This window comes from Chlamydomonas reinhardtii, chromosome 16 (genome assembly GCF_000002595.2).
Source record: "Chlamydomonas reinhardtii strain CC-503 cw92 mt+ chromosome 16, whole genome shotgun sequence".
In the NCBI taxonomy this organism is placed as follows: Eukaryota; Viridiplantae; Chlorophyta; class Chlorophyceae; order Chlamydomonadales; family Chlamydomonadaceae; genus Chlamydomonas; species Chlamydomonas reinhardtii.
Window position 1 is genome coordinate 857,766 of NC_057019.1, and position 23,072 is coordinate 880,837.

Here is a 23,072-nt window from a genome sequence, read left to right on the forward strand (position 1 = left end):
AGCGCTAGCCCTCTTACACCGTCCTGAGTGGTCGTCTGTCCTAGGCGCAAATTTAACGCATTGCTTCAGCGTGTGGCAACGCCGCGTTGGCGAGAGCCACGGATGGCCCTAGAACCGTGGGGGCATGTCGCACCCATGGAGGGCACTTTAGTTGACGCAGAACGATCACCAACGCGCATGCAAGTGCATGCACATCACACCGCTGTCAGTCTTACAGCCCGACTGTCAGGCACTAAGCTACCTCCGCCACCGCCGGCCGCAGTAATGCCCCTGGCGTGCGTCGGATTGGCGGAGTGCCATCTCACGCCGCTGTCCCAGCGTGTCAGGAATCAAGCTGGGCCGGCCAGCGTCATTCGCCGTCGTTCCACCGTCAATATGTTGCCAAAATGCCACAGTAGCCACCGGCGGCAATGTGCCGCACTCGCTGGGGGTGCAGCAGTGCATCCCGCCTGCACACGCAAAGACAGTTTAACGTTGACACACGGGTCAAATTCGTAAGCTAATACGTACGTCGACGCACTCGTTTGCTCTCCCTCCCAACTACAATCAACTTTATAGGCAGGCACATCATAAGCTGCCGTGTAGCCGCCTTACACACAATAACGTGCTCAGGCCCTCCACACGCCGGACCCACGGGCCGTCGTGGGCTCCACGCGTGTGCAATATTGCAAACCCCAAAATATCAGAGCAAACCAGCAGCCTGCACCCGCCAATCTATCCACCACTTGATGCCCCATCACTGCACAAATGTCTCGCAGCTCTCCTCAAAGAGTACAGTATTCAGGTATACCAGGGCAGGCAGCAGAGGTTATGGTAGTTCGGCTACGCAAATCATACATGGCAACTTGTGTGCCGCCTACCCTCCCTTCCGTTCGGACAACCTACTAAATCACATTTCCAGCTACGTTCCGACCGCAGAACACCCGAGCGCCCAGCGACGCCTCCTCGATAGCAGCATCGCCAACCACTACCAAGCAACCCCGTGCTACGGGGTTCCTTGGTAGTGGTTGTCGACGCAGCGCTGCCGCTGGTGCTGGACGTGCGTGCCCACATTATCACGTCAAAAGGACGGCCGCTCGCACTCGCGGCCGGCGCCAAGGCAGCTGCCGGCGTATCACCGCGTCAAGCGGCTGCCCGGCCACGGCTGCCCGCTGACTGTATACTTGCACTACTACACGCTCACTGCCAGCAACGCGAGCGGCCAGTCTTCTACTCACAGCTCCCAACGCTTCACACCGCTGGCAGTGAGCGTGTAGTAGTGCAAGTATACAGTCAGCGGGCAGCCGTGGCCGGGCAGCCGCTTGACGCGGTGATACGCCGGCAGCTGCCTTGGCGCCGGCCGCGAGTGCGAGCGGCCGTCCTTTTGACATGATAATGTGGGCACGCACGTCCAGCACCAGCGGCAGCGCTGCGTCGCCATCGGCGCCAGTCCGCAGCAGGGCGTGGTAGGCCCATGCGAGGGCCGTAGCCGAGCGCACAACCTGCTTGCTCGCGTCGCGGACGCCTGCTGGGGCGGGATGAGCGTGTAGGATGGGCGGGCGGATGGGGAGGGTATTTATATCCGGACACAGAGAAACAACAGGCGAACCCAGCCAGGGGTGTGGCGCTCGGGGGCAGACTGGAGAGGGGCAGGGATGGAGCGATGGCCGTACCTATAGAATGGAATGTGATGGCCGCTACGCGAAGCATGTGCAAGGTGCGGGGCTGCGGGGGGCCTTGTTGTTTTGGGCCGTGCAGGGGCAGGTGGCCACACACACACGCACACGCACACACAAACACGCACACCTACGGCCTCACCGCCGCCTGACAGCATCTGCTCGCCGATGTGCAGCCCCGCAACAGCGCCCGCCGACACCTGCTCCTCCAGCGACACGCGGCCGCAGCGGTCCACTTGCAGCTCCGGCAGCGCAGCACCGGTGGCCACCGCGGACAGGCACGGCACGAACATGTCCCCTGCCGCCACAACGCATGTGCGTGCGCACACAGTGATGGAAGGGTGCGGAGCTCGCTGTGGGAATGAGGGCGGGGACGAACTTATTTTAGAGTACCAGCAGAAGCGGCATGATGGATAGCAGACCGGCGAGCGCTTGCGTACGTGGCGCGCACAAAGGAGGTGAACGGCGAAAGGTTGGGGCGGGCATGCGGCGTGACGCCGCCGCCGTCAGTAACACCAGTCCGTTGTGCAAGCATGAACCACTTGGTTTCTTCCACGTCTCCTTACAGGGGTCGCGGGGTTGCGGCAGCGCACGTACGCAGGTTGCCTACCTTGCCATACATAGGCTGCCGAGGGGCCCACTCTGCGCGGCCTGGCTAGGCAGCCACATGACAAGCTGCTATCACAATCGCCCACCCAAGGCCAACCTAGAATGACTCAACCCAGCCCAACCCCACATCCCCCCCTCCCTTGCAACGGCCGCAAGCGACCCACCTGCAAGCAGCACCGAGCGCTGTTCCGGCGAGCCGAGCAGCAGGTAGCGCTCCATATCACCCGCGAACACCATGCTCCCCACTCCGCTGCGGTGCAGCCGCCGGACCACCGCCTTGCAGGCTTCTTCGGGCACCCGAGCAGCCGCCGCCGCAGCCGCTGCAGATGCCGCACCGCCCGGGCCGCCGCCTCCAGCAGCCGCAGACGCCTCCAGCGCCGATGTTGCCGCTGTCGCCGCCGCTGCCAGTCGCTGGTAGGCATGCATGGCTCGCAGCTCGTTCGCTGCGTCCACCACCGCGGTGGTCGGCTCCTGTTGCGTTTTGGACATGCCCCGTGTCTCATTCCTTGGCGCGGCAGGCCCAGGAGGCAGGCCCAGGAAAGCGCATCGGTCCGTGTCCCGCAAACAGAAGTAACAGAAGTAGGCGTTGCCCCAGGAGCGGCCCAAGCGTGGTGCGCTCTGGGGCACCCGGCGACCTGCTGCTGATGGCTAAAGCATTCCCAAGCTACCAACGCGCTAATCGAACAGCTGCGCACCTTGCCCGAAGCGAGCTCCTGCACCTTCCGGACTCCACACGATGCGAGGTGCCAGAAGCCCAGGTCCTGCACGGAGTGGGGGAGAGCGCCAAGGTGCTAAAACCTCCGGGTTTGCGCGCACACCGTTGATGACCCCCAAGCGGTGGTTAATCACCCACCTTGCGTCCCAACGCGGCCACCAGCTGGGTAGTGCTAGGCACGATGCCGCGCCCCAGGGGGGACACCACGGACTGGTGGGACGGCCACCTCGTCCGCGGAGCGCAGCGCGCAGGACGCGCCCAAGCTGGCGCCGAACTGCTTGTCGATGACGCCGCTGCTCACAAACTCAACAGGACTCCCGAGCTTTTCAGTCGCCGCGACGTCGGTCCTCAAGGCGCCAAACTCGGTCCTCAAGGCGCCAATAGCACCAAGGACATCGGTCAGGTCGCCCATAGCACTATGGACATCGGTGCTCAAGGCGCTAGCAGCGCCATCGCACTTGGTGTGAAACAAAGTCGCGACGTCGGTGCGTAGTGCACGCAAAGTGGGCCCAAAGACTCGTCTTTCGACTACTCTTCCGAACATGTTCCCGCATTGACGGTAGGAGCGTTCCCTGAGCAAAGTATCTTGATTGTGGAACAAGGCAGGAAGTCCACAGCGAAGAAACTTCATTCCGCGATTTATTGACGTCATGCTTTGCAGCATTCTTTGGACCAGATTGTGGTCCTGTTGGGACACACGTTAATGAAGACAATATCGATTCCTCGCCGATGCACCAGCAGGGGTGAAACGTTGACCTCGTCACCCGGTCACCTTTCTCCAACGGTGGACGGCGCGCCTACCTGCGTGGGTACCGTACACGGTGTCACCTCAACGGGGCCCCTGGGGAAGTTCTGGGCATGTGGTCCGGCACTTTGTTTCCTACCAGTACCCGCCCACCCTGCTAGGAGTGCCACGGCCGTCGCCGCGGGCCCCGAACCTTAAGCTTCCCGCTGAGAGCGTCTGAGAGGCGGCGGTGGCAGCGGCGGCTGGTCGTACGTGAAGTGTAGTGACGTCAGCAGCAGTGGCGTGACGGTGCATGATGACGGCCAGGTGCAAGCTGTGCAGGGCAATAAGCATGCGCTGCAGGCCGCCAGGCTGTGCAGCCTGCTCAAGCAGGGCAACGCGCCCGGCACGTAGATGGCGGTCGATCAGTGTGGGGCGGCGGGCCCAGCTGCGGGAGGCGAAGGTGTGTACAGGCGGCAGGTGGGCGGCCTCAAGCTCGGCGCCGGAGCTCGGGCTCGAAGGCGAAGGGCGGTGACCAACCGCGGGCTCCAGATCGTCCGCATGGGCGGCCGGATTGGCTGTGCACGCCCGCCTTGTAAAAAGACGAGCCCACACGCACGGGCTGCGCACCACAGAGCTATTTCTGTATGACGAATCGCATTCTAGTTTTGATATCCATTAGGAGGTAGCAACAGTGGTTTGACCGAACGAGGGGAACAATCACGCATTAGACGCGAACTCTTGCAAGCCGACCTCTTCACAGCCCACGAAAAGTGCTCAAACAGCCCTCACAGCCCATTGAGCTCGGTTGCCTGGGTGTGAGCACACTAACCTGTGCGGGGTCTGGGTTAGCGAGCGCCAGGGCAGACACTGCACGCCTACGAAGACGCAGCCACTTAGCAGCTTAATAAATGACATCTTTACATAATACTGGTGAGTCACGCGGCCGACGTTTGCCTGGCTTGTCAACGAGTCACAATCGAGAAACCCTCTTCAAGTTGAAGCAAGAGTCAGTCGCCGCCCAGAAGCTTCTGAACCCATATGCAAAAGAACCTTACATAGTAGTATCAGCTGGCTTCGTAGGGGCGCGGTGCAGCCCGCAAAGCCAGACGCAACCGTTGCCATACTAGTAGGAGCAAATCCCGCCAGCAGCTTGGTTCCCCGGGCACGCCCGCGTACACCGTATGTATCCGCAGCAGCAACCGTGCTATGTTGTTGGGCCGGGAACCGGTGTCAGCGACGAAGACCTGGTCGCCATCTACATCCCTCCACGTGCGCGTGCCACGACCCACAGGCGGAGTGCCAGCTGGCCTCACGGCTAGCGGCGTGGCAACCCCCAGCTCCCCGGGACCCGTCGCGGCCGCACCTTGCTATTCCCCTGCTACTGCGGCCGTGACAGCTGCAGGCAGCGGTGCCGCCGGCGACGCACTGGCGCCTGAGGCCCACCCCTGGCACGAGCGCTTCGATGTGTTGGAGGACCAAATGATTCACAAGCGGTGAGTGCTGTAGGGTGCATGTATGGCAGTGTGAAATTATGAACTGTAAGCGCTGCAGTGCCCTCGACAGACTTTCCTACAAGCCTGCCCGACGCTAGATCGGAACCTTGTGCTGGCGGCCTGGCGCTGCTGCGGTAGCGCATCCGCCTTCCGCCGACCTAGCCTCCCACCCGCCCCCCATGCAGGTACATGGCCATGTACGACCGGACCGTGCAGTTCACGTCGGGCGATGGACAGGTCAGCGCCATGTGCATGTCTATGTGGTTGTGGCGGGGGACTCTAGGGCATGGGAGTTTCGTGCTATCTTGACATGCGAGCCCGGGTCGGGAGACGTGGGGCATTCACGCACATGCGATCGCATGCTCGGCGGACCAATCGGGCCAGCCGTCCGTTGTCACGTGGTGCACAGGATTCAAGTGACATGTTTTTTTGGAGTTCATTCTTGAAGTGACAACCCGCTTGGAAGCTGTTAGCAAGGAGACACGCCAGTTCTTTAAGTTCGTACCCTGCGCATTGCTGCCACAGAGCCACACGGTGCAGTACGACGTGGTAGGAAACCCGCGAATGGACTTTCGCTTTTCGGTGGCGTTTCCCTTCCACCCCGCCACCGCCACCACGCCGGCGCAGGTACTAGGAGGATATCGCCAGCAACACACGGGAACCGCAACGTGGCACAGAGGGCACGCATGAGGGGTACGGCGGTGTTTTTGCTCTCGGGGATTTGGCAAGCTAGCGCATTGCCGTGCCTTGACGACGTGGTGCATGGCGGTGTACACACACATACACACACACACATTTATGGTATGTGCTCTTACTTACACACACACACACACACACACACACACACACACACACACACACACACACACACACACACGTACACACACGCTCTCTCTCGCGCGCGCATGCATCATGACTGCGTTGCTGGGAACCTCATCCGCACGCAGGTCACAGTGGTCCGGGAATACGCGCAGGGCCCCAACGCCTTGCAGGTGCTGGGGACTGTGTTTGCAGGGCTGACGTGGGTGCACTTGCGGAACGCAGAGGTGGCCGATGTCCTGGCGGGCTAGCCTCCTGGCTGTACGCCAGTGCGGTGCGCCATGAGTAGGCAATAGGAATGAATGGGCAAGCGTTGGAAGTCATGGCATGACGCTATGCCGAATTGCTGCTTCCTGCAGTTTACTTTGCCGTGCGGCGGCTTCGACCCCAAGAAGCACAACAACCTGCGCGAGTGCGCCGTCGCCGAGATGAGGGAGGAGGTGCGTCCAGGGCGAGTTGATCTGGTTGGTTGCTCGCCACGTTTTACGAAGCTTGGTTTGATGTTACTGGTGTTCGGCTTACGTACACGGGCTCAAACCCCTAACCTGCTTGCCCCCCTCCTCATGCTTCCACTCCTCAGGCCATGCTTGTGGGCGGCGAGGTGGTGGAGCTGCTCCCGGAGGACCACCCGGGGCAGAGCGAGCTCAAGTGGAGCCGCAACAAGTTCAAGCCCTTCCTGTTCATAGACCCCCAGGTCAGACCTGAGGCTGCAAGGCAACGGCTAGAGTGCCGTGCACTTCGGCAGCTTTTCCCCCTCCAGTCATTTTGCCTCTCCGACCTTGGCCTAACTACCCTGCCTCGCATTGTGGCGCCCGCAGCCCGACCCCTCTGGCCACGCCGCTCGGGACGCAGAGGAACACACCATCGAGGTCATGCGCGTCACCATCCCCGTGAGTGGGATGCGCACGAGAGGTCGCTCGCAGCGGGTCCTCGATCGGGTCTGCAGGCTCGTGCCGCCACTGACGAGGTCTTACGTGAAGCCGGCTGCCCTCGCAGGAGCTGTACGGCATCATCCTGGGCGGCCAGATGATGTTGCCCAGGTGCGCGCATGCGCATGTGCCATGAGCACGCGAGTGCGCACGTGCCCAGTCGACCGTATGCCGTGTGCCTTCCAGCGTGCCAAATGAAGCGGGCCTGCGTGTGACCCCCACGGTGTCCCCCGCCATCGTCGCGCGCGCCTCACCCTCCCCACTCCGCCCACCTACCCCGCCCCGCCCCGGCCCGGCCCTCCCTGCTGCTGCAGCGTGTTTGCGGCCTTTGCTGCCTTGGAGGTGCTCAAGAGCCGCGAGCTCATTTGAGGCTTTTGTGGAGGATCAGGCACCTCATTAGTGGCCTTTGAGCTACTGTCAGGCCTCGTGTAGGGGCGGTGCGGGCCTGTTGGTCCGCACGCGCACCCATCGCCGAGTGACATTACATATTATACCGTAATGTAGGTTCTAGGACAGCTCCGACTAACCCCCAACTAACTCGTGTACGGCACCCCAAAACCCTCAGCCGTACAGGAGTTGATTTGGGAGTCGGCAGCTGCGCGTGTGTGAGCTGGTAATTGTACGGCGGCGCGGCTCGGAAGCTAACTGACTGTAGTGATGCACACGGGCAGTTGACGCTAGTCGGCAGGCGCGCGAGTGGGAGTGGGTAGCTGAGCGCGTGCGCGTGTGGGAAGCTGCGACAGTGTACGGTGGAGCACGGCGGGGCTTGGCGGTTGGGCGCGCGGCGCGAGTGGGAGCTGCTAGTTGAGTGCACGCGTGTGGGAAGCTGCGACAGTGTACGGTGGAGCACTGCGAAGCACGGCGGGGGCTTGGCGGTTGGCGCAGCGTGCGCGTGGGAGCTGCTAGTTAGCTGATAAAGGTTACATGTGGGACGACAGCCGTGGATGAAGCCAGGGCCGCAAAAACGTACGAGGCACGCACGCTCACCCGAGGAGAGATCCCCGAATGACCCCCATGCTCCTCGCCTCCGGAGTAGAGGGGAGGGACCCCAGGCCCGGCTCACCGCAAACGCTACCGCTGCTCACCTAAGCCGTGGGCCGAGTGAGAGGCACCGAGTGATGCTGTGTGACTCGAGTGGTCGGTCAGAGAAGGTTTTGTAATGGGCAACATTAGGAGAATTGAGGTTATTGCTTTTGGAGGTCTCCTTGGTGTGCTGTGCTGACAGCGTGAGTATTATATCTTGTTAAGAGTGAAGGACGAGGCAAGGTGTCATGAATGCATTTCCTTGTGTGTGCCTTGCTACAGTCTCCGTTCTTTACATAAAAGTGCATTATTGCGCCGCGGCGTGGGGATGTTGGGGCGATCGCTCTGGCGCGCACAAGTGTCAACGTATCAGGCCTAGTATCATTTGTTGTCATGGTGTGCTTAGGTGCTTGCCTGCTTGGCAGGCAGTACTGGATAGCTCCCGGACGCGCGTGGGGTGCGTGCCGTGCGTGTGGACTCAATGGATCCGAGGTCACGAACACAGAGGGGATTCTGGGTGCTAGATCTGGCTAGATCACAAGCGAGTAGCATACTTACGTATTACTGTGCAGTTAGTGCAATACGGCGTGCTGTTGTTTACCTTAAGTTCCTTAGATCTAATTTAGCGGAGTGTGACTGCTTGGGCGGAGGCTGCTGGGGGTGCAGGTCTGCGGGGTTCTGTAGGGGTTGGCAGTGGTGTTTCAAGAGCGCCGAATCAGTGCTATGTGACACCCTGACGGTTCGGGATCTTCTACTGCAACAGCCCAGTGCGGCCGTATGTGAGAGGAGTGGGTTGCTACTTACTGGGCCCAGGAGTGGAGCACGAAGTACGCGCGCAGGCTACCACCACGCACACGCTGCACGCTTGGATAGGGGGATTCGTGTTGCGGTCAAAGTGTGGACGTGGGGGGCGGCCGGCTGGGCACACGCCGCACACTCTGCATTTGTCAGATTGTAATAGAAAAACGAATGGCATACCGTTCTTCGTCACCTTGAACGCCATTTCGCTCTTGCTAATCCTGCGCTTGCCAGCAACCACAACCAGACGCGTCCCTCTGCTGCGCTCCCCGCTTGCGCTTCTCCACACTCCGAATAAGCCAGCACTCTCCAGTATCGATACAGTCTCAACGTACTTTACCGTACTCATTGTACGGATGGAGTAGGTCGCAATAGAATGAAATTAAAGGCGTGACACGTGCACCTCCCGCGCAACCGTGCATGCACTCAATCCCTCTTGCGCATGCGCAACGGTAAAAAAACACCTCCTAATGGTGGCAAGACTACCCTCAGCAGCTCATTTCCGCTTGCCGCCTCCCTTCTGCTGTCCCGCCCCCGGCGCTCCTCCCGCCGCTTGCGCCGTCTTCTTTCCGCCGCGGCTGCCCTCGCGGTTCCAAGGTAACTTGGGCTTTGCTTTGGACAGCTTCTTAAGATCCGCCTCCACCTGTTCGGTACATGTGAAAGAAGGGCTTTCAACATGGCGGTGATTTGGAGCAAGACTCGAAGGGAGCGCCCAATCACTGGTCACGGACACACCAAGCCCACGCCACTCCCCAACCTCGACCCCCAAACGCAGGTACGACTCCCGTGCCCATGTCACGGTGTGCAGCCCCCGCATGCTCACAAGCAAAGCGTTTCCGCCTACGCACGCATCGCCAAACCACCTGCGAGATGATGGCGGGCGTGAGGCCTCCGCCGAGTGAGCGCACATAGCCGTAGATGTTCTCGTCCGCATATCCCAGGATCTTGCCTGGGTTGGAGAAGGTGCGGGTGGGCGAGGTGTGAGTTGTGTAAGCGCGGTCATGAGTTGATGCGTGGGGTGAGGAGAGGCGGGGTGGGATTGGTACAGTACCCTCGCCTCTTGGCACTCCCCCACATGCACACACGCCCCCACAGCTCACCAATGAGGACTTTGTAGTAGGCGCTCCCAGCCACCGCGTTGGCCTGCGTGTACGGTCGTTGCGAGCAGGTGACACCCAGACCGCGCCTTTCGATGCAAGGGCGGAAAACAAGCAGGGCGGTGCATGCCACGCAGTGCGTTTTGTGCACGCAGCAGAAGCCCGGCAACCACCAGGCGATAACGAGGAACCTTATACGCCCATACGCCCACGTAGCCCCTCCTGGCGATTGCAGCAGCTAGCCAACCACCCCGCCGTCACGGCGCGCCGACTGTCTCTGTCGTCACACGTCTGCCGCTCACGCACCTGGCAGCCGAAGGACGCGAGGTGCGGCCCCCACACGTTGAACGGCTCTTTGTCCGCAAACAGCACCGCAGTCAGGCCCACACCTGCGGAGTGGGGGGTCGACCGTGTTACCTAGGCGCCACAGAGCCAGCACCACCACTCCAAAAGTGCCGACGCGCTGTACCCGTCGCACACGTGCCGGCAACCAACAACCCAGCTTCCCCTCGCCCCTTCCCTCCCTCCCATCTCCTCGCCTCACCCCCTGGCGCGGTGCTGGTGACGGCTCTCACGCCGGGTGTGGCGAGCGCCCGCTCCAACAGCCCGACAACGTAGGGCTCGAACAGGGGCTGGCCGCGGGCGGGCTCGAAGCCGTTCCACAGCTGCACGATCACCACCCCGCGCTTGCCTGTGGAGCGGTGGCGAGGGACAATGCAGGGTCGGGTGTCGATCAGTCGGGCGAGTTTAGGATGAAAAAATGGAAAGAAGGCTGTTGCCCTTCTGGGCATCCGCCTCCAGCCTGCCAGAGGAATCCACCTCCAACCACAAGCGCCCCCTCAATCCCTCAACCTCTGACCAAACGTGCACGCGCAGCCCCAACCATCCATTCACGCACCCTGCATCAGCGCCACCAGCTCGCCAGCGGTGAGCGTGGCAGCTTGCAGCGGCGTCTTCTCCGGCGCCCCCGGTCGCGTGCCCTCCGTCCTGCACACACAGGTTGGGTTCCATCGTAGGCAGCGGCCAGTGTCAGCACAGTCGGCACCACGGGCTTGGTGTGAACGTCAGCCGGGCAGAGGCTATGCTCTGCAGCACGGCTGTGATACAAACACGCCGCGAAGGCCACGCCATCAACACTGGACACGACAGGACACGACAATGGGCATCACGGCCATACACATACGTGGCGGCTCAAAGGCACAGGGCCACTCACCACAGCGTTGCATCCGCCGTCGCCGCGGCCTCCAGCTCCCCAAGCGAGTGGACCCGGTCCCATGATGACACGGCGGTGGGCGCGGGGCCTGCGGTGCACAACACACACGCACACACACACACACACACACACACACACACACACACACACACACACACACACACACACACACACACACGCGCGCGCGCGCGCGGAATTGCGTCCTTCCTTCCGTGTGTCCATATCGCATTGATGGCACCTCCATGCTGCACCCATGCACGTACACGCAGTGTCACGGCCGTACGACCGTACGACAGACAGGCAGCGCGTGCCGTGCCGTACACGCACTTAGCCCCCACTCCCAGCGCCGCCCACCCGCGTGTTCGTGCAGCTCCAACAGCAGGCGGCCCGACATGGCTGGGAAGGCGCGCAGCAGCTCCCCGCCCTCAGCCGGATAACAGCCTGCATCGTGTCAGGGTGCGCACGGCACGTGGCGGCAGGTGCGGGCCCAGCTGCAGGTGGAGAGGCGAATGTGCCCGACCGTCTGCGGGCCAAGTGCTTTCCATTGATGCTTTCGGGCCCCATATTGTAAGCTACTCACTCCCATGTTTCACATCCCGTGTAGCTAACGGTCCGGGCCTGAGCTCACCAATTTTCTCCGTGCTCCAGCCGCCTTCCGAGCGCGGGCTCAGCCGCAGGGTCTGTCCCTTCCACTGGACAGTGAGAGCTGCAGGCGTGAAAGAACAGGTGCATGCGGTTTGCAGGCGGTGCTGGCGAGGCGAGGTTACTCGGGTGGAGTGATGCGGGGTGTGTGCGCCGTAGCACCCCGGCGGCTGTTCTCGTCTGCGTTGCCGTAATCCAGCCAAAACCACCCATTGCAACCGCCGCAGGACTTCGTTCAAACGATATTACTTCGACCCACTTGCGGGAGAGGAGCTGCTATCCACGCTCACGACCTGCAAGGTCTCCGTTGCCCCGGCGGGGGTTTTGGCGTACAGCAAGTCGGCAGGCGCGGTCGCCACACTATCGGCCGTTGCCGCGTGAAGGCCGTGGCGATATTCATAACGACGTAATTTTACATGCGAGAGCGCCAGTCGCGCTCTGCCAAACGGGCCAGTTCTCGGCACCGGCGAGTTGTGCGCCCGCCCGCATGCTGTCGCCGAAGTTGACATCAGCAGCGACATGGTATTAGATTATACTACCTACCGCGCAACATAAGTTTCTAGCAATGATCCAGCTGGATGTATGCAAATATTCAAAGTAAGCTTGCAGCAAGCTTGCCGACGGTCTGCCCCTTTGCGTTATCGGTTTTGCCTAGGGGCGACGCAACTAACAATTCGTAACTCGGTCTGTATTTGAGGCCACAATAGACTGCTCCGCCGGGTATTCCATCCGGGTGACACGCGTTACCACAGTCCCAATGGACGCTGACCCCGTCCACTAACGCCCCACCGGGCCGAAAGCATGCTCTTGAGTCTTGGGCCGATCACCGGGAGCGGTTGTCCATGTCCGTACCTATTCCTTTATTGGGCGTCGCCCAATGCTCAAGTTGGCTTTTTGGGTGCTCGCATGGGCGTCGCCATCGGCCGAGGCTTGGCTGCTGTTCCAAATAGTTTCACACCGGTAGCCGCGTTTGAAGAATTTTAGAGTAGACACGCACACTTCATCTGTGACTGAGGACACGCTGACACATAACTGAAAGGCTTGTGCAGAATGCTACATTTGAGCGCCAAGTCTCCGCTGAGCAACCAAGCTCGCGGCATTTCGAGCAGGACCGTCGTTGCGCGTAAACCTCTTATTGTTCGGTCGGCTCTGGATCGGCGGCTCGTGGGCACATGGAACAAATGCCCCGTGCGCTCGACACCAATGGATGGGGTGGCTGACCTGGTCGGCCTCTCGGGTGCGTGGCCAGTCATGTACGCATGAGACACAGCCACCAGCTGCCTGCCATACTAGCGTGTAGCAACTTAGGATTCTCACTGTTTGGCACCCTGCCTAGTTCCTGAGCCTGGGCCCCCTGTCAGGAGGTTCACTTGGTCAGCCCCGGACGCGGCCCAGCCTTTCCTCACCGCCACCTTCCTACATGAGCATACCACAAATACGCCACAGGTCTGGTACGCGAGGGCATTAAGCTGCTGCGCGGCTGCGAGCTTTCGGTGGATGGAAGCAGCTTCCGCATGGGCGTCTTCTCTGCGATACCCATGGTCAAGGTGGGGCGTTGGGCGGTGTGGGCGTATGCTGGACGTGTGTTCCATGATGTTCAAGTAGTCATGAAATAGTTTTGAAGCAGTCATGAAGTAGTCATCAAGCAGTCATGAAGCAGATATGGCGGCATGGCATGGTGTGCCGCTTAGACGCAGGGTGCGTGTAGGCTGCCACAGGCCCTGCTGATGAATTCCCATCGACGTCACCCTCTGCGTTGCATGAACACCAAAATAGATTACGGAGAATTATCCGCTCAGCGGCACGGAGGCGTCCAACATGCGTCGCGACCTGCGCTTCGGTACGTGCGATTGCGCCCGTGCCGCGTGGCTGTGGCCTGTGGGTGCCGATGTTGTGTGGCGTTGGGAGCCTCTGATGTCCTGCAACCCGCATTTTGCACGGCTGCCTATCTGACCTGCCCGCCCCCACGCACATGCCGCACACCTCCGCTAGCAGCACCTCAACACCTCCAGTCCGGACCCTCAGTTCGTCCGTCAATCCTGCCTGGAACCTCCCAGCCTCAAATCCGCTGGTGTTGTCATGTGTTGTGCAGGCTCCTGCCGCGGCTCCTTGTCTGTGACGCCTGAGGGCTTGCCGCAGCTGCGCATGCGCTGGGAGGAGCCGTACCGCGGCGAGGGCGTGGACGTGTTCGCGCTGGTGCCGGGGGCGGGCGGCCGCGAGGAGCTGCACGTGACCAGCAGCGTCACGGTGGGCGGCCGCACCGTCAGCTACACGTCCGTGCACACGCGGCGTTGAGGGCGTCTGGGGGCTGGGGGTGTGAGGAGGGAGGAGGGAGGAGGGAGGAGGGAGGAGGGAGGAGGGAGGAGGGAGGAGGGAGGAGGGAGGAGGGAGGAGGGAGGAGGGAGGAGGGAGGAGCCGGACGGCAGGGGGGAGGAGCAGGGTTGCAGAGGGGAGGAGGGTGGAGAGTGGAGAAGGGTCGGTGCGCGCGCAAGCGAGTGTGGCGCAGCGCATTCGAACACACGCACGCGTGCGGTGTCGTCGACAGCTTGGTGCTGGTGGGTCATGGTTGAGGTGGCACACGAAAGGCAGTTAGCTCCATCCCGGACATATGGTGCGGTATTGCGATCACACTCGATCACGCAAAGGCGCGCGACCAGGGGTTGTATCTTGTGTTCACGGCGATGTCTAGCTCAGGCTGGAGGTGGTTACGACGTGTGACGGCGTGAAGAATGAAGCATGAAGGTAATGCTGATTATTGTGGCTGTCGCAGTAGCGGGAACAATACACCAGAGAAACGGTGTAAAGCATACGGATTTGAGCACGCATGTGGAAGCAGCAGTAGCCTTGATTCATGCATGTGTTTAGGATGCTCCAATGTCATTGCGAGGGCCCACCTTGCCGCCCATACCTTGAAACACTATTGTGATTAGCAGGAGAGAGGGGATAACTGGATGCACAATGACGACAGCAAGTGTAACAGTCTACGCGACACCCCTGCCTCGTCTGTCTCAGCCGTCCAGGCCACCAGGCACCCGCCGGACGCCCTGAAGTCCTATAACACAGCCTACCGCAGCTAGACCGCCGCAGCCACAGCCTCTGCGCATCTGTACGGCAGCACCTGTGAAACGCGCCCTTGCGTGGTGCAATCGCACACGTGCTGTCCCCTCGCCTGCCAGCCAAGTAGCAAACGCCGGCCACTGAACACACGCACCTCGCAGGCGCGCATCCCCAGGACGACAGTCATGCGCAGGCACGCACACTCGCAGTCGCACGCCGGGCACTCCAGGCCTGATCACACCCACAAGCAGCATCACTGGTCCGTCCCGGCTGCGCTGGCGCGATGTGCTCACGCTTGGCAAATGGCAATCCCTTTGTTCACGCACCACGACATGCAGGATTGAATGGCATCTTTTCCACTTCATCCAGACCTTGCCAATTAGAGTTGTCCGCACAGTTCATCACACTCCTGTTCCGCCTGCGTGTTCACCCTTCCACTCATCATGTGTATCACAAGATTCAAAGGCGCCCTCTGCTGGCTCACGCGCGAAGCTGCCGACGCCACCGCGCACTCCTACTGCAGGCCCTCCCACCAGAAACCCTCGCAGCGCTGACCGGACCGCACGCCACAGCCCCGGGCCCGGGCGCAAACAAATGTAATAATGCCTCCAGGGCGGCCACTCGTATGGGCTCGCGCATGCAAAGGGGTACAGGCGCACACACACACACACACACACACACACACCTTCATCCCAGCCACCCCACCCTTTACCCTTATCACAGCCAGTTCACATGAATGCTGACAGGTCCCACAGCAGCACTTGGCCGTCCAGGCCGCTGGAGGCCACGTGCCAGCGCGGACCGCCGCCGAGCGCGGCCCCGCCCGCCGCCACCGGCCGCACGTGCAGCCCCGTGACCAGCGCGCCACCATGGCCAGGCTGCTCGCCGCCGCCGGCGCCTGCCGTCGCCAAGCCGCCTGCATATAAACCGATTCAATAGGAAAGTGTTAGCAGGTGCGGGGGTGATGGCAGGGATGCGGTGGGAAGTCATGTCACAGCAATGGCCGGATGGACCGGCAGCATCGTAGGGCGCGTGTGTGCGTGCTGAGGTATGGTCAGCGCTACCAATACCAAAGTCTGATGTGCCGCTGTTGCGCGGACGTGACACAGTAATGACACAAGAGCCCGCACCCACCCGCCGTCGACGCCGCGCCGCCGCCTGGCGCCACCATGTTGACCGCGTTCAGGTTCATCGCCGCAATCTGCCGCGCCACAGCAGAGCCGCCACCACCACCACCACCTCCTGACGCCCCAGCCCCAGCCCCGGCGCCTCCGGCCCCGGCCGCCGCATCCCTGGTGCCCAGCGTCGCCGCCAGCTGCCACCCGCTGCCCATGTTGCGCAACACCGCCAGACCGCCGCTCCAGCCGCCGCCTACAGCTAGCCGCCCCGGTACGACCACCGCCAGGCAGTTGAGCGGCAGGACCGCGTCCGGCAGCCGCACCGCCGCCGCCGCGGCCGGGGCGCCGCCAGCGGCGTCCACGACGCCGACAGTAAAGTCGTGCGAGGCGTACAGGAGCTGCGGGAAGGCGCCGGAGGTGCCTGGAGAGGCGGTGCCCGCAGCGGCGGCGGCGAAGGTGACGGAATGCACCCAGCCACAGCCGTCGTGCGCGACCTGCGGCGCAGGGAGCGAGGCACACCGTAAAAGCCGCGACGGGAAGGGGTTTGAAGGTATCAAGTGGAAGCATGCCAGCGTTGTCTGGCAGCCCGGTTGTGACGTCTGCTGCGTGAGCTGCTGTGCTGTGCTGTGCTGTGTGCCGGCTCGCCCTGGGCCGGTCCTGCCCCCCTCGGACTCCACACTGCCCACCTCAAACAAGCAGTCACCGAAGGAGGAGCCCTCCGGCAAGGCCCCTGCGGGTGCGTCCGGCTCGTAGCCTGTTGCGTGGGCGATGTGCCATAGGCGTGTCACAAACGTATATCTTCCATACGAGCGTTCCGAGGTGGTCTTTGTTGAGAGCATTGTCTAGCGGCCTTACGGCATGGCAAAAACCGAAATCGAGCTGTGTAGGTGCGTGCGTGCTGTGCCCCCGCGTTAGACAGCACAAGGCCAGGCAGAACGCAAACACTCCGCATGTCCTTCCCGGCTTTCCGTGTGCATGTAAGCACCAAGTGTACACTCAAACGCCTGTGAGGCGGCAGTGCGGCGTGTAAGACAGCAGCGCGCAGGCGCGCACGCACCGCGCACGTAGGCGTTGAACAGCCGCACGCGCCGGTCGGTGGCGCCGGTGGCGAGCAGCACTGAGTTTGGGTGCCAGCTCACTGACACCACAGAGCTCTCGTGCGCCTGCAGGGAGTGAGAGGTGATGGGAGGGATTTGTAAGTTGGGAGGAACGGAAGCTTAGTCAACCTGTCAAGGCCGCGCCCTGCGGGTGCGTGTCGCGCATGTGCACGAGTATAAGGCGACCCAGATCCAAAGCACACGCGGCCACAGCCGGAGTCAGTCGCGGCTGTGGGTGTCGCCGTTGGCTTTAACGCCCCACGCCAGCCAGCCGGCCAGCCGGCCCCAGAACCCCTCGTTAGCGCTGCATCCCCCTCGCTCGATTGCATTGGGGTCGGGGGTTAGTTGGGCTGGTATTCACAACCCCCCCGCCCTCCCGGCCGCCGCCTTCCCCTTTAACATGCCACACGAGTACGACACCCAAGTGCTACGGTTCAGCTCGGCGTGTTCTGCGTCCTGGTGTGTCTCGTGTTGCCCATTGGATTCGTGAAACAACCCTCCCACTGGCACGGCAGGCCCCCACGGCTACCCCCACCCACGGCTACCCCGCGGCATGCCGCACCTTGCGTATGAGCTTGCAGGCCCACCACTTGGACTCCGGGTCATAGTACCCCACACACACATTGCGTGCGGCGCTGCCGATCGCAAACTGCGCGCCACACACAAGGGAAACATGGCAGCACAAACGAATTTCAGGCATGGCATGGTCATGCCGTACAACATTGTAACCAGGTGGACGGGCCAAGGCACGCTGATGGAGGTTCCCTGGGTGTCGTGGCCGCACGCCGTTCGCCCGTTCGGTACTGTCCCCACCCTTACCTTAGCCTCTGACGGGCTCCACTTGACGCAGAGGGCGCCCTTTGTGAGGCGCGTGATCACCATCTGCTTCTCCCATGCCCCGCTGCCGCCTCCGCCTCCACCACTGGTAGACGCGGCTGCGCCAGAGGCAGCCCTGCGTGCCGCACACATGACGCCATGGGGGGTTGCAAGCTTTGGCGCAGCCCACCTCCTGACTAATTGTCAGCACGCCCTGTCAAGCCCGACGCAACAGCAGCCAATTCATCCACTGCTGCATATCACAATGTTACAGTACATCTGGCGCCTCTCGGCCGCTCCTCACCGGCTGGCTGCTGGGGAAGCAGCTGCTCTCGTCCAGACAAACGCGTTGCGGTCATGTGAGCAGGACAGCAGCTGGTCACCGCGAGTGCTCCAGTCCAGTCCCGACACAAACTGCCCGTGTCCTGAGAGCGTTGCCGTCTAGGGAATGGCGAAAGGGCCACGGGGGACTCCATCAAGGAAGGGCGGGTAGGAGCGTCTCGCAGTGAGGCAGGCACGGACAAGTTAAGCCCCACCTTCGTGAAAGAGAGGCCGCTGCTGCCGTTCGTCGAGACGCCATACATCTCCACATCGCTCCCACCATGTGATACTGCGACAGCAGAGCAGTCTGCGTTCCACGCGATGGCGTGAATTGGCCCCCCGGTCAAGCGCGCCTTCGCTATTGTTGGTGATCGCTCCGTCATCGTAATTGAGTCATAAGTAAATTATAATTAAGGATGTTGTGCAAGGGCTCCAGAGAGATAACAAGTATGGGTTTGGCGCCAAAACTGTTGCAGGGAGTTCACTGATGCTAGTGCTCAAACTCGTTCATGTCAAATAAGAGGGATATATCCATAAAAGGAAAAATAAGCAGTCCATGCGGGCGTGCCAAACCCTGCAAGCCTCCTTTCCCCTGTCCATAATCCACCTGCAAGACACAAATCCCCTTAGCGATAGATGCACAACAACCCTACGCAAATTTGTTGCATCCGTTACTGGGCGAAAATGGCACGATGCCAGATGCGCCGAAACCGGGCGGAGACGTTGGCCAGGGTCAGCAGCGTGCGGCGGGTGACCGCCCTTGCACGCATGCGGCCCGCCCTCGACCCAGTCCGAAAACGAGCACGTACAGAATGCATGGGGAAGTGCACCGATGGTACCGACCCTTGCCGACCCGGCGGCAAGCAGGCGGGACGCTTCGACCCCGCTTAGACCGACAGAACATGAGACAGGTTGAGCCTGTACAAGCTTTTAACTGGTTGTCTTAATTGCAGTACACGTGCATGCGTATTTCCTTCATGTGTGCACATGCAGGCTATATCGCCGTAGTGCTTGGGGCCCGTTGGAGCGCCGTTCGTTATCCAGGGCCCCTGATCTGAGCTTCCTTATAAGCGGTTGCCATTGCGTTCGTAATTACCATATACTGGTGTGGCGCGGAAATGTCTCGGCTGCCCGACCGCGCGTCACATGTCTTTTTCTTGCGACGTCTCGCAGCAGAGAAGCAGCCGGGCAAGGGCAGCGGCACTCTTGGGGACCTTCTCACCGCACAGGTGTGGTCGCTATGCAGCAGTCTCGTTGCTCGCTCGAAATTGTTGCCCCTCGTCCCCCCCCCCCCCCACACACACACACACACACAACCACCAAGTACCACCACCACCTTGACACCCCGCACACATCTCTGACCCCTGACCCCTTGCGAGCAAACACCAGGTCGTCAAGGAATATGTGCGGCCAGCGACAATGGGGACCAAGACAAACTTTGTGGACTGCCTAAGGGCGGGCTCGCTTGACAAGATGGTCGCAGTGGGGCTGGGCTGGTGCCCGAATGGCGTGCTGACGGAGGAGCCCGCCAACCCCAAGGCGTTTGGGCCCACCACCTATTTCGCCAGCCACGCCTGGAGCTACCGGTTCAAGGAGTTCGTATCGATGCTTGAGGGGTGGGTGCGTTGGGGCCTTGGATGGATGGGCAGAGGGGCCGGATGAAGTGCGTAGGAGGCGGGTGCGCGGCCGGGGGACGTGTGCTGAGTCAGCAGGCGGCACGCCGCAAGCGCCAACCGACAACGAGCACGTGCCCCTAATTCGACCCGAGGTCCGTCCACCATGTTCAACCACCTGCTTTGCTCCACACCCGTAGGCACTACAACTCTCAGCCCAAGACGCAGGGGGGCACCTCCTACGTGCCCATCTACTACTGGGTAAGAAACTAGATTGCCCCGCTTGCGCACCTTGTCTGTGTGCGTGTATGCATGTCCGTGCTGCGGTCGTATCGTGCTTCTCCGCATCCTACCTCCCCAAAATAAGACTTTGACTGCAACCCTGTAGGTTGATATCTTGGCGGTCACACAGCACTTCAGCGGAGACTTCAAGGACCATCCCGACTCCGACTTCCCAGGTACGTGGCTAGGTTGCTGGGGCCCTGGGCAGATGGTCACTGGGTTGGAGGATGATGTATGATGATGGTCCGGAGCACACCTTCCTTGGGACTCTGTGCTGCACCAGCTGCCGCGCCCCAACTCCATTGCCCCTTGTTGCTCTGTGCCACAGGCGTTATCCGGGCCTCGCAGGCTGTCCTCTTCACAATGCACCCGTGAGCGTGAGGCCGTTGGGGGCGGGGGCAGCACGCAAAGGAAAGACTTTAGTGGACATTCCGGCAGGTGGGGTGGTGGCTGGCGGGGGCTGGCGGGGGCGGGGCGGGCGGGGGGGGGGGGTTACGTAGGAGCTAGTGTTGCGTGTAATTGGTGTGGACCGGCGGGGGTAATTCCGGCAGCATGGGCTAACCCGCGGTCGCGAGCTGAGAGGCGTGCGCGCGTGAAGCAGCGCGTCAAGTGCAGCGCACATTTTGCTTATGTACCGGATGGCCCCGCCCCGCCCCGCCCAATCTGTCCCGCTGCTCGCCGCGCTGCTGATGTGGGGCAGGTGGAGGAGCCCCGTCGCCCCCACACGCGTCTGGTGCGTGCAAGTGTGGGCGGTTGGGCAGTGCGTGCGTGTGCGTGCTCACGGGCAGCGACGGCGGTACTTGCGGCGGCGGCGGCAGGTGCACGCTTGGGGTTTGGGCTGTGGTGGGAGGCAAGCAAAGGGAACATACAGCAGGGCTCAGCGCCGCCTCCGGGCGGATGGCCATCCACGCACTGCAGTATGATCGCGCTGCCGCTGGGTAGGGCGCCTGCCGGCCCTCACACGCGCCTGCACGGGCCCACGCACAGCGCACACCTGGGTGGCCGCCCTCCCATTTCCCCCACCCGCCCACGGCCTCACCCGCCGCTCACGTTGCAGGTGTTTGTTCGAGGCGCTCACCGCGGTGCAGGCCAAAGGTGAGCGAGTACGGCAGCAGGCGCTGGCGGCCTGTAGTGCCGTGTTGCGGAAATGACGGCCTGTCACGGCACCTGTATGGCACTGGCACCGGCGGCCTGCCTTACGTTGGCTGCCGCTGCGGCTGTGCATATGCGACAAGCCTGTTTGCACCTGCTGCGTGCGTGTTTGCGCATTGATATGTTAAGGTGGGTGCGGTACGCACAGGTGCGTGCGAACAGGCCGAGACCCGTTTAAACTGCGAACAACATGAAACTTCACTTGCAGGGGTTGGCTTTGAGGTCATTTTGGACACCGGCAACAGTAAGGACACCAACGCCTCCACACTGCTGGCCATTGCGAGCGGCATCGACGCCCGAGCCGCAAACGTGAGCGAGAGAGCAAGTGTATGCGGCGACATGTGCTAGCTAGCTAGCGGACGTACGACGGGTACCCAGAAAGGCAGAAACCCAACCCTCCGTCCTCTAACGCGCCCTTTTCAACCAAAGCAAACCCTGTGTGCCGTCCCTTCGCGCGCCCCCAACCAACACCAACCCGCACTAGCTTTACGCATTAAACCTATCACGCACAACGCGCCACACACTTTATTCCTTCCTTCACCCGCGTGTGCATGCACACGCACGCCGTCACATGATTGATCACACACTCACACACGCCGTGTGTGTGTGTGTGTGTGTGTGTGTGTGTGTGTGTGTGTGTCCCCAGGCCACGGTGGCTTCCGACAAGGCCTACATCCTGGGCTGCATCAAGGCGGGGCTGGGCGTGGACGCATTCAACACCGTGCTGCGGGACACGCTGAAGGTGAGGAGTGTGTGTGTGTGTGTGTCTGTGTGTTAAAAACAACAAAACGAAGCCCGCCGTGTGTGTGTGTGTGTGTGTTGGAACGCGTGTGGACGTATGTACGGCTTGCTCGCGGGGTGCATCCAAATTGAATGCCGCCCCTGGCCTCTACTTGACTTGCTTTGTCAGGCGGCTCTGGCGGAGGTGATGATAACAAAGGCCATGAATGAGAACAACAACGCGGCGGCGATTGCGCTGGTCAAGGTAGGTGTGTGGGGGTTGCAAGGATTGGTACAGAGAAGTGTAGCGAAGTAGACAGCAGGTGTGGTGTTGCGCGTACCGATGACCGACGGCGTCCACAGGTCCAGCGCCAGAGCTCGCCGTGGGGGGGGGGGGGGCCGGGGCTCCTTCGTTCTTGCGTGCTGCTGGGGAAGTGACAAGGTCAGCCATACGGCCAGCGGGGACGGAGCCATGCGCCGTTAGTTGCATGGGTAGCCAGCCGCCTGCCATCGATCCAGCGCTAGCTCCCGCCCACGCCGCCGTGCCTGCGCGCCGCTCCCGTCCCGCCCCGTCCCCCCCCCAGGTCGGCGCGTGCACGGGTCGGAACGGCGTGCTGGACCTGCCACGATACCTCCCCCACGCGTCACCGGCCGAGGTGGGAGGGCGCGCGGTCGCAATGTAAAGGGCCAGCGGGCTAGTCATACGTATTGGCTGGGCGGTAACAAACGGTATGGAGGGGTGTGCGACATGCTCTGTCCAACCACGGATGAGAGGCATGCATGCAGACGCATTGCAATGCATAATCCATGCATGAAAGTTGTCTACCTGGCCTCCGCTGTGGGACGAAGGTGGCGTCAGTGATCGATGCGCTGGCTGGCGGCGGCGGCGGGGCGGCGCCCACGCCGCGAGGGCTGGTGCTGGCGGCGCGCACACGCGGCATGCAGGTGAGGGGCTGCTTGGGCGGTGTGAGGTGGGGGCGGTGGTGGGGGTGGGGGCGGTGGTGGGGGTGGGGGCGGTGGTGGGGGTGGGGGCGGTGGTGGGGGTGGGTGGTGAGGCGGGGCGGCGGGGGTTGGGGCGGGGTCAGGGCCGGGGGCGGGGGCAGTAATGGGGGCGGGGGCGGGGGCGGTAGTGCGGCTGGTCGGTCGTGCTGGTGCTGGTGGGATTACTGGTGGGGC

General features: G+C 62.0%; 6 protein-coding genes across 6 annotated transcripts in view; 3 read left to right on the plus strand and 3 right to left on the minus strand.

The window, feature by feature from the left end:
- Position 1: 1 nt before the first annotated feature.
- CHLRE_16g647901v5 (uncharacterized protein) lies at positions 2-4,258 on the minus strand. Its single transcript, XM_043070741.1, has 7 exons — positions 3,918-4,258; positions 3,118-3,205; positions 2,960-3,025; positions 2,429-2,735; positions 1,798-1,953; positions 1,389-1,504; positions 2-1,324 (listed from the first exon to the last, which is right to left on the minus strand). Exons 1-7 carry the CDS (start codon positions 4,016-4,018, stop codon positions 1,214-1,216), a joined length of 945 nt encoding a protein of 314 aa, XP_042915384.1. The 5' UTR covers positions 4,019-4,258; the 3' UTR covers positions 2-1,213.
- Positions 4,259-4,358: 100 nt separating this feature from the next.
- Positions 4,359-7,960, plus strand: CHLRE_16g647950v5 (uncharacterized protein). The gene is made up of 10 exons (XM_043070742.1): positions 4,359-4,636; positions 4,998-5,199; positions 5,385-5,436; positions 5,725-5,826; positions 6,147-6,191; positions 6,378-6,458; positions 6,599-6,712; positions 6,837-6,908; positions 7,015-7,058; positions 7,262-7,960. The coding sequence occupies exons 1-10, from the start codon at positions 4,615-4,617 to the stop codon at positions 7,314-7,316; spliced, it is 789 nt and encodes a 262-aa protein (XP_042915385.1). The 5' UTR covers positions 4,359-4,614; the 3' UTR covers positions 7,317-7,960.
- A 12-nt stretch (positions 7,961-7,972) lies between these two features.
- CHLRE_16g648000v5 (uncharacterized protein) lies at positions 7,973-12,365 on the minus strand. The gene is made up of 10 exons (XM_001698143.2): positions 11,980-12,365; positions 11,707-11,784; positions 11,433-11,519; positions 11,079-11,166; positions 10,764-10,852; positions 10,410-10,556; positions 10,172-10,254; positions 9,869-9,911; positions 9,632-9,717; positions 7,973-9,411 (listed from the first exon to the last, which is right to left on the minus strand). Exons 1-10 carry the CDS (start codon positions 12,239-12,241, stop codon positions 9,265-9,267), a joined length of 1,110 nt encoding a protein of 369 aa, XP_001698195.1. The 5' UTR covers positions 12,242-12,365; the 3' UTR covers positions 7,973-9,264.
- Positions 12,366-12,578: 213 nt separating this feature from the next.
- On the plus strand, positions 12,579-14,760 carry CHLRE_16g648050v5 (uncharacterized protein). Its single transcript, XM_043070743.1, has 4 exons — positions 12,579-12,957; positions 13,167-13,267; positions 13,497-13,560; positions 13,813-14,760. Exons 1-4 carry the CDS (start codon positions 12,924-12,926, stop codon positions 14,013-14,015), a joined length of 402 nt encoding a protein of 133 aa, XP_042915386.1. The 5' UTR covers positions 12,579-12,923; the 3' UTR covers positions 14,016-14,760.
- Positions 14,761-14,762: 2 nt separating this feature from the next.
- On the minus strand, positions 14,763-18,728 carry CHLRE_16g648100v5 (uncharacterized protein). Its single transcript, XM_043070744.1, has 8 exons — positions 18,345-18,728; positions 18,113-18,249; positions 17,812-17,944; positions 17,555-17,641; positions 16,953-17,058; positions 16,582-16,649; positions 15,912-16,389; positions 14,763-15,693 (listed from the first exon to the last, which is right to left on the minus strand). The coding sequence occupies exons 1-8, from the start codon at positions 18,390-18,392 to the stop codon at positions 15,506-15,508; spliced, it is 1,245 nt and encodes a 414-aa protein (XP_042915387.1). The 5' UTR covers positions 18,393-18,728; the 3' UTR covers positions 14,763-15,505.
- A 330-nt stretch (positions 18,729-19,058) lies between these two features.
- CHLRE_16g648150v5 (uncharacterized protein) overlaps positions 19,059-23,072 on the plus strand; it is a 9,051-nt gene continuing 5,037 nt past the window's right edge. The window contains exons 1-12 of the mRNA XM_043070745.1: positions 19,059-19,358; positions 19,519-19,745; positions 19,943-20,003; positions 20,131-20,200; positions 20,353-20,395; positions 20,725-20,757; positions 21,082-21,119; positions 21,385-21,485; positions 21,823-21,918; positions 22,087-22,161; positions 22,481-22,552; positions 22,746-22,841. Coding sequence (XP_042915388.1) covers positions 19,549-19,745; positions 19,943-20,003; positions 20,131-20,200; positions 20,353-20,395; positions 20,725-20,757; positions 21,082-21,119; positions 21,385-21,485; positions 21,823-21,918; positions 22,087-22,161; positions 22,481-22,552; positions 22,746-22,841 — 882 coding nt within the window. The 5' untranslated portion in view covers positions 19,059-19,358; positions 19,519-19,548. The remainder of the gene's footprint in view (positions 19,359-19,518; positions 19,746-19,942; positions 20,004-20,130; positions 20,201-20,352; positions 20,396-20,724; positions 20,758-21,081; positions 21,120-21,384; positions 21,486-21,822; positions 21,919-22,086; positions 22,162-22,480; positions 22,553-22,745; positions 22,842-23,072) is intronic.